This window comes from Panthera uncia, chromosome D1 (genome assembly GCF_023721935.1).
Source record: "Panthera uncia isolate 11264 chromosome D1, Puncia_PCG_1.0, whole genome shotgun sequence".
In the NCBI taxonomy this organism is placed as follows: domain Eukaryota; kingdom Metazoa; phylum Chordata; class Mammalia; order Carnivora; family Felidae; genus Panthera; species Panthera uncia.
Genome location: NC_064808.1, coordinates 44,660,768 through 44,676,076, shown reverse-complemented (window position 1 = coordinate 44,676,076; position 15,309 = coordinate 44,660,768). Strand labels below are relative to the sequence as shown.

Below are 15,309 nucleotides of genomic sequence, written 5' to 3'. Positions count from 1 at the left end.
GATGTCATGTAGTAAAAATGGGTGCCAGATGCTGTGAGCCACAGAAGGGCGATTTGTTTAAGAGCTGGCTCCGACTTTTTTGCATTCAATTACTCTGCAGAACAAACCTTACACGAGCATTTAGGTAACTCAGCTAACTTCAGACAAGGATTTTAATAATAGATTTCATCTCTGAATGCATTCTAAGCAACACACCATATAAATGGTGTTTAAGGAATTAATTGATTTCTGCATAATACCTTTTTTTTTTTTAATATGAAAGAGCTGCAAAGCTCTTGGCAGGGACCCAGAAATGTAATTAACGTGGAGGGCCAAATTTCCAGTTGCCCTTAGGTACTGCCTCCTCCTGCTCACTGGCAGGTGCAGTGAGGGAAGGGCAGGGAGGAAGGGGGTGAGGGGAAGAAGGGAGGAGGGAGAAGCAGCTTTGGGTTGGGAAGCAGCAAAGAAGCTGAGAGTTCAGTGAGTTCTTCTGTTCCCATTTCAGGTCCCAAACACACCCCTATCCGAGTGCAGGTGACAGGGGCCGCCTCTTCTACGTCTTCCACCGGCTCCTCCTCTGGAGATGAAGAGTTTCATCCCCAGCCTTCGTTGCAGTCAAAGGTAACAAGACTTGGCAAACTAAGAAGGGCTTTTGGCTTATGGGGGCCACTCACCATCTCGATTCCAGACCCAATGTGGTCTCCAGCTGCAGTGGTTTCGTTAGAGGATCGTGTTTCCTTGCATCTGACAGCAACCGCTTTTTACCTGGAACACCCCAAGAATTATCTTTTCTTTTTTTAATTTTAACTTTTAGGAGCTCGCCTTTCTTAGAGACTCCAGCTGGCAGAAAAAAAAAAAAACAGACATATTTACTTAAAATCATTTGGTGACTGCAGCTCTTAAAGTGGGTTTAATATGTGGTCCAACAAGCAAACCATCGAAAAAATTACAACAAGCAGATGCATATTTCCCTGGGGGAAACACAGCTTCATTTAAGAAGCACTAGAGGCAGATTGCATGGAAAATGTTCTGTTGATTCTAATCAGAAATATGAAATGGACCATGCAGTTGCATGTAGACATGGATCTCCAAGGGTCCCTGCTGTGGAAGGGGCTAGCTGCGTGCCGGCTGGGGACATGGCCGTCCTTCTCTTTGCTTAATGAACAGATTTCTGGGAAACACTTTAAACAATTCCCATACTCATAGATTTAGAAGTACAAGCGTGGCTATAGGTCCTTAAATGTGTCTGTATGTCACATACGTGAAGACACATCCCATGACCAAATCTCACTGTTCTTTGCTTTATCCACTGGGGCTGGCGCCTTCTCCCTGGGGCTGGCGCATGAATGGTTGGACCTAAGATGCTTTCCAGGAGAACAGAGAAGCAGTTCACTGTGCTAACAGAGTTTATTTTTTGGAGCAGTGGGGATCTGAGGAGAAAGGGAGAGAACCACATTTATTTACTTAGACTCAACTTTTCCATATCTGGCATTAGGAGCTTTGGCATCATCTGAAGTCACTCAGGGGTTCCAGCCCCTCCATGGCCCAGCTTAGAGCAAGTCAGGAGGGGAGCCAGGACAGGGCATGAGTGGGGTGAGGGGAAGAGAGGGAGAGACAGAGGGGAAGAAGGTGAGAGGGAGTGGGGGAGGGAATGCAAAGGAGAGAGAATATGTAGGGCTTTCTCCTTTCTAACTCGGGGCATCTCTGATTAGTTCAGTACTCAACACAAATGAATTTGGTGTTATGTTGATTCCTGAGGTTTCTTTACTGTCCCTCTCTCATCCCTTTAAGCGGCCCTGAGTTAAGTCTGTATTCAAGTGAATACAGACATTCATCAGCCGTTCTAACAGCCATTGCAGCACTCACGGAGAATAGAAGAATGGAATGGTCCAAACACATCGAATAGCAAGACCATGAGATCCCGGGCAAGCCTTGCAAGTAGCTCCTTGTCCTCCTGCTGGCCCAGAACAGAGCCTGTCAGCACTTAAGCCCACACTGTGGAAAAGCTTGCCTGCTTCACCTGGCTTCTGACCACTCTTACAGGGAGGGAAGGCGGCCAAAAGGTTCTTTACTACTTCCCAAGGGCTCACTCTGAAGGAACAAGGGTTTCCCCCTCCGCTCTGGTTTCTTTATCTCTTCTCTCCCATACAGGTGTGTCCCTGGCCACTTGGCACAGAGCCCACGTCAGCTCAAATGAAACTTTGCACAGGAAACTGGACATGGGATGTGCACACTCCACCCCTTCTCTTTCCTTTGGCCCTCCCCTCCCCCTGTCCTCCCAGACCCATGCCTGGACCTGGGAGAGTGGGGCAGGCAGCCGGACCTTGGTCCTGCCAGACCTCTCCCTTTCTCTGTCCTTTGTCTTTTCCTTCCTCGCCTTTTTAAAAAATATTTTTAAAGTTTATTTATTTTGAGAGAGAGAACAGGGGAGGAGCAGACAGAGGGGGAGCGCGAGAGAGAATCCCAACCAGACCCCACACCATCAGCACAGAGCCCAATGCGAGGCTCGATCCCACAAACCCACAAGACCATGACCTGAGCTGAAATCAAGAGTCAGACACTCAACCGACTGAGTCACCCAAGCACCCTGCCCCAAGCTTCTTTTTCCTTTTCTCTCTGTGCTGTCATTGCCACTATTGAGGATATAAGGACTGTGCCTGGCACATCAGATGGCTATATGAGCATTTGTTAATAAATCATCCTTCTTTTCTATGTCAACATCTTTTAATAAAAGGCAGTAATGGCTTTCTTTCCTTCTCCAGGTTCTGTTTTGCTAACTCTTGATAAAGCAGTAAGGGTTTGGCTCTGCTGCTTGGAAAAGTGTTAAGAAGCTGTCAAGGCATCCCCCCCACCCTGAAATTATATTAAATGATCTTAATTTAGGGGGGGGAGCTTTGACATTTCTCTAAGGCAGGGGTCTTCGATGTCCCTGCACATTATTGGGCACAGGAAAAGCAGTATAGACCAGATGAAAATGTGGATATTGGATTCAGGCTCCCTGGGCTTAACTCCTGGCTCTACCAATTACTAATTGTGCCATCTTGGGCAAGTTACTTAACTCCAAGATTTGATTGCCTTATCCATAATGTAAGTGTAATTTGAGGAATAAGAGATATGTGAAGTAATTAGTATAATACCTGCCACATAGCACTTAGGACGTGCTGGGATTTATTATGTAAATTAATATAATGGAAGCTCCAGAGATACTTGTGAGTCTTTGTATAGGTTGAGTTAGACAATCTCTGGATAACACCTACCAGCGATCTCTACCTTGCCCCTCCACCCTACCCTTTCCAGAAATGTCCTGGCTGCTTAATGGTGAGGTTCCCCCAGCCCAGTGGCCCAGACCCTCTGTTCAGACTGATGGACAGTAAATCTGGAAGCTATCTCATAGAAATAGAGATGATCTGATATGGAATAAGTTTGAGTTCTGAGAGCTAAAATTTCCTTCCAAGGATGAAGAGGAAGATCCTAAGGAGATTCTAGAAAAGGACTCTAGATCCTAAGGAGAATTCTAGAAAAAGGAAATTTCATCATAAATGTTTTCACTGATGACCTGTAGACACTCTGAAGCCTCAAAGCTGGCTGTCCTGAGGAGTGTGATGTTCCATGTCCATAGAATGGGTGACTGAATAACCGGGATCCACGTGGCCCTGGAAGCACACACACATTTTAGGCATAATCCCTGACCTCTGTCGTGGAACTGGATTCCTCTGGCAGTTTCTGGGGTAGGCCTGTTAGGTCTATTCTTCCCTTGTGGATTTATAATCCCTTTAAGGGGCAAACATTCAGTTCAACCAGAATGCCTAGGCACCAGGCTAGCTGTAATAAATTTTTAATTCCATATTTGTTTCTGCCAGCATTAAAAAGAAATCGTTAGCATGCTCTAACCTTTATCCTAATATGTAGAAAGTAGATGAGTATGCTCAGAGAAGACGAACTCATAGTGAAACTAGTCCAGTTTAAACATTTACTTTGTGTGTATAGGATATGTATGTATATCCATATCCATATATATGTGTGTGTTATATATACAGGCACACATGTATGAAAAATGCATTGATTTTAGTAAATTATAATCATGCTAATTTATAAGATGATAATCTAATAGCCATGCCACTGAATAATAAAAATCATGGTTGGGATGAGCACTGGGTGTTGTATGGAAACCAATTTGACAATAAATTACATATAAAATAAATTAATAAAATAAAATAAAACAAAATAAAAATCATGGTATTTACTGAGTACTTATCCCATATCTTTTTAAAGACATTCTCTCAATTAATTCTTTTTTGTTTGTTCATTTATTTTTGAAGAGGGCATGAGTCGGGGAGGGGCAGAGAGAGAGAGGGAGAGAGCAGGCTCCATTCCATCATCACGGAGCCTAACACAGGGCTCGAGCCCATGAACTGTGAGATCATGACCTGAACCGAAGTCAAGAGTCAGATACTCAACTGACTGAGCCAGCCAGGCACCTCCCTCCATTAATTCTTATAACGTCCCCACCAGGTGGGCACTAAATCATTTCCTTCGTTCTGAAGAGGGCACTGAAGTTCAGAAAGTTGTGTGCCATGCTGAAACTTACACAGCTCAGCTGGGATTTGATGCCAGCTTTGTAGGGTGCCTGGGCCCAGCGCTCAGCCAGCATTCTGCTGTTTCCCAACCGAAAGTGTCTCCTCTGCTTTCCAGTATGTGGAGCTGGCCACACCATTACTTCTCCTTCCGCTGGTGTTTAAAACCTAAGAGTGACACCATCAAAATCCAGACATCTATTTTCCATACATGGATTTTAAGTGCTCTTGATTTTACAAGCCTAGGCACACACAAAACCCAGTGACGTTAATGACATATTTGCACAAGCAAAGTGAAATGGGGAAGGGAAGCAATCTTATGCCTGCCTCAATCCAAGAAACACTCACATTTGGATTATTTAGATACCTTCCTCTATTCCCAGGCTCAATTGGGCAATGTAGACCCAACCTAAGGACTGTTTAAAATTATTAAATGCTTTTCATGGTGTGTGTGTGTGTGTGTGTGTGTGTGTGTGTGTGTGTGTGTTTCCCTCTCAGGCTCATCCTTCTTGGGCCTGTGGTAGCACCTGTATAGAGTATAATTTTTCTGTTATTCTTTTCCTCAAGGGAGCCAAGTCAATTCTCTATAAAGCCACTCCCACCTACATATGTACATATACACCCCCTCCAACACACACACACACACACACACGCCAGTTTTCCAATCTGGCACCTCCTAGCCTTTAATAATTTTAAAATTATTAAAATGAAGTGAAATTTAAAATTCAGCTTCTTATTCATGCTAGCCTCATTTCAGATATCCAATTGCCACATGTGGCTAGTGGCTTCCATATTTTAGACAGCACAAACATAGATAGTCCACCATTGCTGGAAATTCTATCAGAACATCGTTGTTCTAGAAGCTAAGCAGGGGTTCTGTTGGAAAAAGTAGAAGCCTGTGTCATTATTTTGAAAATTTCAACCCCATTTTTCTTGAATATATTTTTTCTTCTCTATTTTGTTTTTTCAGGAGAGGGAGACACTTAGAAGAAGGAAGCTGGAGAACGCAATAAAACAAATGGTTAAGCAAGAAGAATTGAAAAGACTTCATAAAGCTCAGGTCAGAATACAAACTTAACATGAGTGAGTGAGCCTGGGGACTGGGACCTGGTAATTGGATTGGGAAGCCCTTTGGGAGTCTGTATTGTATTGGGGGAGATGGGCTGGGAAAAAGGTCAGTCTCTCTTCTGTGAATGACCAGATTTGTGGCCGTTCTAAAAATCCTAACTCAATGCTTGGTTGGATTCTGAGGCCTAGAGAGCCCAGGAGTTGAGCTGGCCCCTCCCAGCTGCCTTTCTACCTGCAAACATGTGTCCTGCAAAGTGAGCCTGGAATGACAGGCGACCCATGGCCTTGGGAACCATCCCAAGCCCTGACTACCACATTGCAGGGACTTAGTTTTGTCCCCTGGGAGGATACAACCTTCCCCTGACTTCCTGACTGTGTCCCTGCTGAACTGACCACTATTAGGAGCTGTCTTTACTCCAAGGTTCGTCAAAAACATGAGCATCCAACATTCCAATATAGATTTCCTCATTTGATTGTTAGTTCTAAACATTCCTGCCCAAATTGGTCTGCCCACTTCTGTCACAGACAGCCAAAGGAAGCAGGAAGTCAAGCATTCTCCATCTCCCTGAGGACCCCAGACTTAGCCTTGAAGAACAGTGGGGCTTTAGGACAGAAGGACTTAGAATGACCATTCGTATTCATGCAGTGTACCCTTATATTCCTTTCTGCAGTTATTCCCTCTGGCCATATAGTTCTGTCGAGGAAGGAAGTCACATTCCTTCACCCTTCAGAGTGACTGACAAGGGAGCCACTCCTGTCACCTAGCGGACAGGGAAAGTCCCTACAAAGTCTCTGTCCACTCCCAACTTCTGAAACAGGTTTCCTTGAAACATTGTACCTTTCCCTTGTGAAAACAAGGTAAGTCTCTATGATATGGATTGGCCGACCCAGGAACCCCCTCCTCGTGTTCTCCCTCCAGACGGTAGGTGGTGATAAGAACCATGATGCCTCTGGAGTCCCCATCTGTTAAAGCTCACAGGAGCCCTTGTTAGTCTCCAAGATTTTCACCCTTGGTTTCCAAACAACAACCGCTGCCGTAGTCCGTTCAGGCGGCCATAACATCACACAAAATACGTGGCCTGAAAAACAGGAATTTATTACTCATAGTTCTGAAGGCCAGAAGCCCAAGATGGAGGGCCTTCAGGATTGGTTTTTTGTTTGTTTGTTTGTTTTGTTTTGTTTTGTTTTATCGTAGCCTCTCTTCCTGGCCCGGAGACAGCTGCCTTCCTTCTGTGCCCAGGCAGAGAGGGAGATGTCTCTGGTGTCACTGCCTGTTCGCAGAAGGTCACCAGTGCCAACGGCATTAGGGGTCTTATGATCTCATTTAACCTTAATTCCTTCTTTAAAGGAATACAGTCGCATTGGGGTTAGGGCTTCAGGACATGAATGTGGGGGGACACAATTCAGACCGTAACAACCACAAAGCCAGAAATGCACTAGAGTCAGTCATAAAGTCATTGAAATGCTGCCCTTCCATTAGCGATTCTATGCCACGCCATTGAGAGACGGATTTATAAAAATATAATTTTCTTTAAAAGAGCAGCAGAGGGCACAAAATCACAGGAGTATTTCAGAGAGTCCCTGTCTATTTCAGATTTTAGGTTACACCCCGGGACTTAAACACTCTTAGTCCCCGGCAAGAGGAACCAGGTGGGTACTCAGGCCTGACCCCTGCTCACACCTCTTCACAGGCTCAGAGGCCCTTCAGCAATTGTAGTCTGAATGCAGGGGAGACTGAGAAAATGTGGAGCTCAGGAGGAGTGGGGGTGAGACAGAGCTGCAATGGGGTGGAGGAAGAGGGACACACACCTTCTGCCCGCCCAGACAGCTGCCAGTTCCTTTCATTTACCTGTTCTGCCAGGTGTGAAGTCAGTTCTGCCAAGGGCTGTGCCGTCTCGGCAGCATGCTGCTGGAAAGCAGAGAAAATTGATGGGGGGAAATGTATATGGGCAGAGGCTGTCCCTTGATTTTCCTTCCTAATACAGACAGGAGAGAAATAGCTGGTAGGGAAAATAAACGGGTAAAAGCAAACCCAGCCGTGACTCCAGACATTAACTAGGGAGGATGTGAGGTTGTCCCCTAGTGGGATAAACATCTTGGGTCTTGTCTTAATCAGCTGCTAGTAAGCCTCCATATGCTCCCACGGTAAGAGGCCCCCGGGTGTCAGCCCTGCGGTGCGGTGAAAGAAGGAGTACAATCGATAGCCAAGGACAGGAGTTGGACAAACCGAGCTCAGCGTCTCCTGCTCCAGACAGGCTTCTTGGGAGGTTTCTGCTGGTTCTTGAGAACATGGAAAGCGACCATGCCCTCCATTTGCTCCCAGAGCCTCGTCCTACTCTGAGTAGTAGCTGCCGCTCTGTGTATGCCACGACCATAGTCAGAGTTCAAGGCTTGGAGAGTCCGGGACAGTGAGAACCGCCCACCTACCCCAGCATCCTCTGCCTGAGAGCACATCTGTGTGGTTGGCCTGAAGACGACTGTTCTAATGTCTACTCGGGGGCGGATTGAGCTTACGTCCGGCCTCCTTGCTTTATGTGTTCACTCTAAACGAGGGAAACATCAAGATCTACGATTTGGAAATTCAGAGGTCGTTACCCGAGGGACATTGCAAGGGATAGGGCCTCTTCTGCTTGAAAACTAAGCGGTAGAGTCAGCCCCCTCATGCGACGCTGCACCTCAAGAGTCCCCATGTGACGTGCAATCCTGACATTGCAGGCCATCCAGAGGCAGCTGGAGGAGGTGGAGGAGCGGCAGAGGGCTTCTGAGATCCAAGGCGTGAGGCTGGAGAAGGCGCTGAGGGGGGAAGCAGGTAGGTGGCCCCGCCGATCGCAGAGGCGGGCCTGGGCCGAGAATGGTGCCGGTCTAACCGAGCCGGCCAAACACTGAGACCTCGTCACTGTTAACGGCACTGTTAACGTGGGCAGGCGGCGCTGAGGTCACAGCTGCTCCACATTTCCAAAAACAAACTCATGGTCCAATTTGAAATTCCTAGGGCACTGGTCAGCCCATGGGCCTTGTCCCTGGGTTTCTGGCCTGTCCGGCCTCCCTTATGCAAGTGTGAATGTTCTTTGCAACCCGGGGGTTATGAGAAACTGTTCTGAGATAGTCATGAGAGCTATTTGGGTGTTCAAGCAAAGCGGGGAGCGATTCAAAGCCCGGGCTTGGACTCAAAGTCCTCATCCCTCCCTTTTCTAGCTGTGTACCTTGGGCTGGTCACGTTCTAAACTTTTATGAACTTTCGTTTTCTCCTCTAGAATAGGGATATTTGCAGTTTCCTTTAGAACTGATATAAGGATTAAAGAAGAAATTATATATAAAAAATATATATATATGAAGGGGGCACCTGGGTGGCTCAGTCAGTTAAGCATTGTACTTTAATTTTGGTTCAGGTCATGATCTCATGGTTTGTGAGATCGAGCCCCACATCAGGCTCCAGGCTGACCGTACAGAGCCTGCTTGGGATTCTCTCTCTCCCCCTTCTCTCTCTGTCCATCCCCTGCTTGCATTTTCTCTCTCTCTCTCTCTCAAAAAAAAAAGTTTAAAAAATTATATATATGAAGATGATAAACTAACATGTTGCCTGATACAAGAAATGGTAACTCTCCCACCAATAGCTTCAGGCCCTTAGATTCAAACAGAATTCATCTGGTGAAGTCCTACCCTGGGGGAGACATGAAGACAGTGGGTCTATAACGATGAGTATAGCACAGTTTCTGCCTTTGAGAAGTTCATGGTCCATTGAAGGATGCAGACATGTAAATAAATAAACAGCAATACAGGAGGACAAGTCCTGTGATAGGAACAAGCGTTCGGGGAGGGGGGCATGGGGACACGATCACAGGCTTCCTAACTGATCTTGGGGAGAAGGGCATTCAGGCTAATCACCTGGAAGGGGCAATCCATTACGATGAGACCCAGAGGAGGAATAAGAGTTAACCAGTGAGGTGAGGAGATTGTTCTAGAAGAGGGACATTGCTCCAGGAGATGTGAAGTGCCTCAACGAATAAGGAGACAGCGAAGGAGTCCAAGGTGAGGCATGACATAAGACCCCTACATTTTTTGGAAGCCACCCCAGCACTAGTTTTCAGCTAGTGAATTGGAGAGGCCCTTAGAGTTAGTGGGTGGGGGGTGATATTGTCTCCTTCATTTGGGGGTATGATGTCTTTAGCCTTCTGCATTTCGGGTATAGCCAGACACTGAAAACATATCTCTGCGTACAGTCGTGTAAACATCTTACTTGTTAAACAACATGGCGGAAGTTTAGGCTTTCAGTTCTCTTAAAAGTTCAGCTGTTTGAGAGCGATGGTATCAGCAGGGGCAGACCCAGATTTTGTGAGGCCTGAAGTTTGTGCACAGTCACGCAGGCAAAATTATGAGGGCTGCTCCCACAGCTTTGCAAGGACTCAGCCAAGTGAGGGTCCCTGCAGTGCAAGCGTTAGCACTTGCGTGCGTGGTTAGCTTGTTTCTGAGTCACAGGGAAACGCTGGAGTCTGACTTTATCCCTCTGAGCCCGGTTTACGAAGTGGGAGTGATCATCAGACCTGTTTCTTGGATTTGTGGTAAGGACGGGCTAAAACAGTTTATGAGGAAATCCTAGCACAGGACAGATGATCAGTAAGTATTTGTTCCTTTTCTTTCTAAAACACACCGTGCACTTCCTTGCAATGCACACATCCACCCATGAGGAATAGACTTCATGACACAAATAATAACTGTTTCTTGCTTGCAGTGAGAGACACTGCCTGTCTCTACAGCTGTTTTGGGGACTTGCAGTAAAATGAATTGCCCTTGTTTGACATACCGCCACATTCCCTGTCAAGAAGGCTCTGCACCGCTCTTTGGGAATCCACAGATTTCAGCAAGAGCCTTAGAAATGAAAAGGATAAAACAAGAAAGCTAGAGCATGTTTCAGTTTGCTAGGGAGGCAGGGTGGCATGGTGGGGAAAAGAGAATTATAGGCATCAAAAAGCCCGTGTTCAAATTCTGCTCTGTTGCATTTATGCTGTGTGGCTTTGGGAGAATCACTTAACCTTTCATGCTGCAGATTCCTTATGCCAAAAATGGAGCTAATAATCCTCACACTCCCAGGTCATTCAGGGCATTGGTGGGCAAATTGCCTCTGAGAGTTTCTACCACACTGCAGGCATTCAACGGATGCGACCCGATGTTATTTTTACAAAGTATTCTTAAGTATCCATCTACACACATACACTGTTAAAGAATTGACTCACTCGGGATACCTGAGTGTCTCAATCTGGTTAAGCATCCGACTTCAGCTCTGGTCATAATCTCACGGTGGTCTGTGAGTTCAGGCCCCACGTCAAGCTCTGTGCTGACAGCTCAGAGCCTGGAGCCTGCTTCAGATTCTGTGTCTCCCTCTGTCCTTGCCCCTCCCTTACTCACACTCTGTCTCTCTCTGTCTCTGAAAAATGAATAAACATTAAAAAAAAATTTTTAATTATTAAAACAACAACAAAAAAGAATTGACTCATCTTACTGCTTGAGATTTAAATTCTAGAAACCAAATTTTCATGGCTTCTGAAAATCTCCCTCTCCCTCAAGCTTAAAGAGAGGCTATTTTGAACTATCAGCCAAAGAAAGTCAACTTGTGGTGTTTTCAAAGGTGTGTCAGCCCAGCCAGAAGATAGATTCCCTTCATTCCCTTTACATCCTTAGTAATTGAATTCCCCTGTTCAGTTTATGGGCCTTTTCCCCCTTGATTGTCCTTGTGTGGGTGACAGATACAGATCAACACGGGGCTGGAGGCTGGAAGAGTTAAGTTGAGGAGAGTGGCCCCGAAGGAAACCAAACAGAAGATGTGCAAACCAGGCATCGAAATTAATACACTCTAACTTGTAATAACATTTGTGCAGTAATAATATTCCTTTGCAGTTTAATATTCTATTCAGCCCCTTTAAAAGATTGCCCTGGTGCTTAATGAATGACCAATGCTTATTAGGTTAAGTTGTATTTGAGCTGGCCTGTGCTGCTCTGGTTCAAGTGATTTAATGGGAATTATTTAATAGGTATTATTAGGATAATTAGAAAATGATCACAGTTAGGCAATAATATTGAGCTATGAAGGTTGTGAATAACCAAATTTAGAGACAGGCCTGAAAACATGAGTAGTCTGTGACAGTAATGCAAGGCTCCTCTAATAATTACGTGCGCCAGCCTGAAAGGCTCTTTTGTTCCTAGGAGTTATTCATTAGGCGGGCATTGAATTAGAGGAACATGCGGGGGTGCAGGACGGAGGGCAATGATGGCTGATGAGCAAAATGAAGCTTTGATGAGCTCCTAATTGTCGTGACAACAATTCCTTCTTTCTTTCTTCCCAACAGTCAGAAATAAGCTCCCCCACCCGCAGGAAGGGTTGTTCCCCATTTTGTTTTCAAGGAAGGGGAAACAAAGAAAAACGAAAATCCAGCAATCCACCCTAGATGGCAAGTCATGATGTCCTGTAGGGTGTGTGTTGGGAGGTGGGGAGAAGTGTTATGGATGGATGTCCTTGAGGCATGGATTCCCCTGGTGGTCCTAGGTCCCAGAGTAAAGGACCAGGATATGCAGGGGCCTGATTGCCCTGGGCTCCACCCCCATGAGGAAAACAAGCCAAGCATTGCCAGCCCCTTAGATTCTTCTTGGTCAAGGCACTGTTACCTACTGATTTGTTATCAATGAGGTGGTCCATGTTAAGTGCTAAGGCAATGGAATTTCCCAATTTTGCAGGAGACCACCATTCAGATTAAGATGGTGTGGATAACAGAATCTGTGCTTTCTTTCAACGCCTGGAGGCAGGTGAAATCTGATGAAAACTTGAGAGCAGCTTGGAGGGAGAAAAGATTTGTCCCTAAGGGAGGTATATGGGAATTAACTTTGCCCTCACAGTGTTACCAACTTTTGGGGAAGGTTTACCAGCTGGTTGTCTTCATTGAGCTTCTTGCTTTTTTTTTTTTTGTTTTTTTTTGTTTTTTTTTAAGAGCCAGATGGCTTCCCTTCACAAAGATGGAGTTTACAAAGAAATAGCCGGATGTGTGAGGCTGCCAGTAGGTGGCAGCAGGAGCACATGTTATGACAAGAGAAATTGCAATGAAAACCTAGCCAGGAAGAGGGAAGTAGTTTGGCTTGCACTCTGTGGTTTTTATCTTGGCTGCTGCTGAGGAACAGAAGGAATAATACTTTCCTTGAAAATATAACAATGAGGTGTCCTTAAAAGAACACAGACACTGGAATCAGACACTTGTGAGTTTGAAGCTCGATGCCATTCATAGAAAATGGCCAAGAGTTAACAAGAGTCCAAAGCCAACGGCTGAGCAAGCAAGGAATTTGGATGGGTTTGCCACAAGTCTATGTGCCGCAAGTGAACAGTGAAATCCAGTCCATCAGAGCACGGGAGTGTTTTGCTCACAGCCCAGCAAACGGCAGGAAGGCAGCATGGTACAAGTTGCCCCGGACCCAAGTGTCACCGAGTGACCTGCTAGGCCTAGATGGTAGCTGTGTACCCAGTGGACTGTGCCACGGCTCAGGAGCTCAGGGCAAGGTACATGGCAGCCTTTACAGAAAGCACTGAGCACACCAGCCCCTTTCCCTGGAAGCAAGAAGTTGTATAGCAGTCATGCTGTGGTAGCCTGACCTACTTCTCAGAATCGCCTACTTGGCTGGTTCCAGGAATGTCTCAGGGCTGGAGGATGGTTAGGCCTTGCAGTATGGCACTCCCACCAAAGACATGCCGGGATGCTCGGGGTCGACTGCATATTGCCTTACTCAGCAAATAAAAATCATCCGCTTATTATGGTGTTCATCTCTGCTTCTGGCCTCCGTGGCCACTCTATAGAAAGTGAGTGGCCTTACAACAAAGATGGGCCCACTGAGGGTGAGACTGAGATTCTCTTCCTGAAGAAGCCTTGGGTCCTCTCCACTGCATGGATTCCAGGGGCATGGAGGTCTCAGAGTTATGTGCCCTCGAGCATTGCCTTACACACAAAAATTACCATGAGAGCAGCAAGAAATGCATTTTATATCACAAATTAGTACATGTAAATATATAACTGAAAAATTCATCAGGAAATAATACTGAATTTTGCTATATATAAAAGACTAGTACTTTCCATTCTATTTTACTTTTAGTGCTTATTCCGACCCATAAAGTTAATTTTGCAACCCTCAGATTTAAAAAAATCACGGTCATAATGATTTTACCTGGAAAAACATTTGAAACTAGATTACCAAATGGCCGACTCGGCCAGATGCAGAATGCAGTTCCCAAGAAGCACGGAGCAGCAGAACTGTGGACTAGATACTACAAAAGCCCGTTCACTACAACAAGTATACTTTCAAAAACATTGCTAGGCTCTCTCAAGTAAGTGAGGTAAACCTCTCAGGGCCAAGAAGGACAAGGATGAGAAGAAGAAAAGTATGCTGAAACTTCCATGTGCCAGGAAGGGAGGAAGCATCAAAAAGAAATCCAGGGTTGCCTTGAGGATAAATATCAGTGGTTTTAATGGCTAAGCCTTGGGACTAAAGAAAAGTAGGGAAGCTAACCTCAAAGTATCCTGCATTGTGCCAGTTCTTTTAACTCCCTGGAAAACAAGTATAGATGCTCTATGAAAGAAACCATGCTTCAGTTGATGCTCTCAGGCTTCAGACAAATTAAGTTCAACAAATCATTAAATGATAAAAATAAGTAATCGTCCAAAACACAAGGAAGTAAGCCACTAAGAATGGCAAAAACAAGTTTCAATGGCCAAGAACTTCCACTATATTAATTATTACATACAGAATATACTATGTCTATATGTCAAACATTTACAGAAATAGACTACACGTAAAAATGAGCAAGCAAAACCAAAAAACACTACCAAAGTGAACAGACAACACCACCTTCAGCCTGACCAACCGTAAGCGCAGTCAAACTTAACATCATAAGCTTCCTGCTGTGATGTACCAAGAAAGACGCATCATCACTTATGCAGCAGAAATGCTCAACTTGAATTTAATAATAAGAATAAAATCCGACGATTGCAGAGTAAGAGACAATCTGCAAAATAACTGGCAAATATCAATGCCATAAAAAAGGGGAGGGGTGGAATCTAGGAACTGTTCTAGATAAAAGGAGACTAAAGGAACATAACAACTAAATATAGTGCTTAATCCTTTAGGTTTAATTTTTGTCAAATAAAAAGTTGAGGGGAAAATGGCTAGGCTTTTTTTTTTTAAATAATGAAATGAAGAGCCTGGAAATGAAAAATGCATTCATTGAAATTAAAAACTCGATGAAAGTACTAAATAGCAGTTTGGACACAGCAGTAGAGAGAATTAGTGAATTGGACAATATATCTGAGGAAATGAACCAAAATGCAGCACAGAGAGAAAAAGAGATGGAAAATATAAAGGCGTAGTTTGTAGCCATAGAAAATAAAATGAGAAGATCTGGTATATGTTCAATTGGAGTCCTGGAAGGAGAGAACAGAGAAAATTGAAGTTGTGTATCATTTGGAGAGGTAATGGATGAGACATGATAGCAAAGCACTTAGAAAGGGTCTGGGGCCCAACGAGTGGTTTATAAGTGTTAGCTTTCTTTTTTCCCAAATGAGTGAAAGACGTGAATCTACAGAGATTCCAGGATACAGAAATTAGGATAAATTTGAAATATGTCCACCCTTACTTGGCACAATGAGTGAAAATGTAGAAC

At 44.9% G+C, this 15,309-nt stretch overlaps 1 protein-coding gene across 1 annotated transcript in view; it reads left to right on the top strand.

The window, feature by feature from the left end:
• Positions 1-15,309, top strand: part of LOC125929093 (F-actin-monooxygenase MICAL2-like) — a gene marked incomplete at its 5' end in the record, with an annotated part of 57,596 nt that overhangs the window by 24,031 nt on the left and 18,256 nt on the right. The window contains 3 exons of the mRNA XM_049640019.1: positions 485-600; positions 5,524-5,613; positions 8,337-8,430. Of these exons, the coding sequence (XP_049495976.1) occupies positions 485-600; positions 5,524-5,613; positions 8,337-8,430 (300 nt within the window). The remainder of the gene's footprint in view (positions 1-484; positions 601-5,523; positions 5,614-8,336; positions 8,431-15,309) is intronic.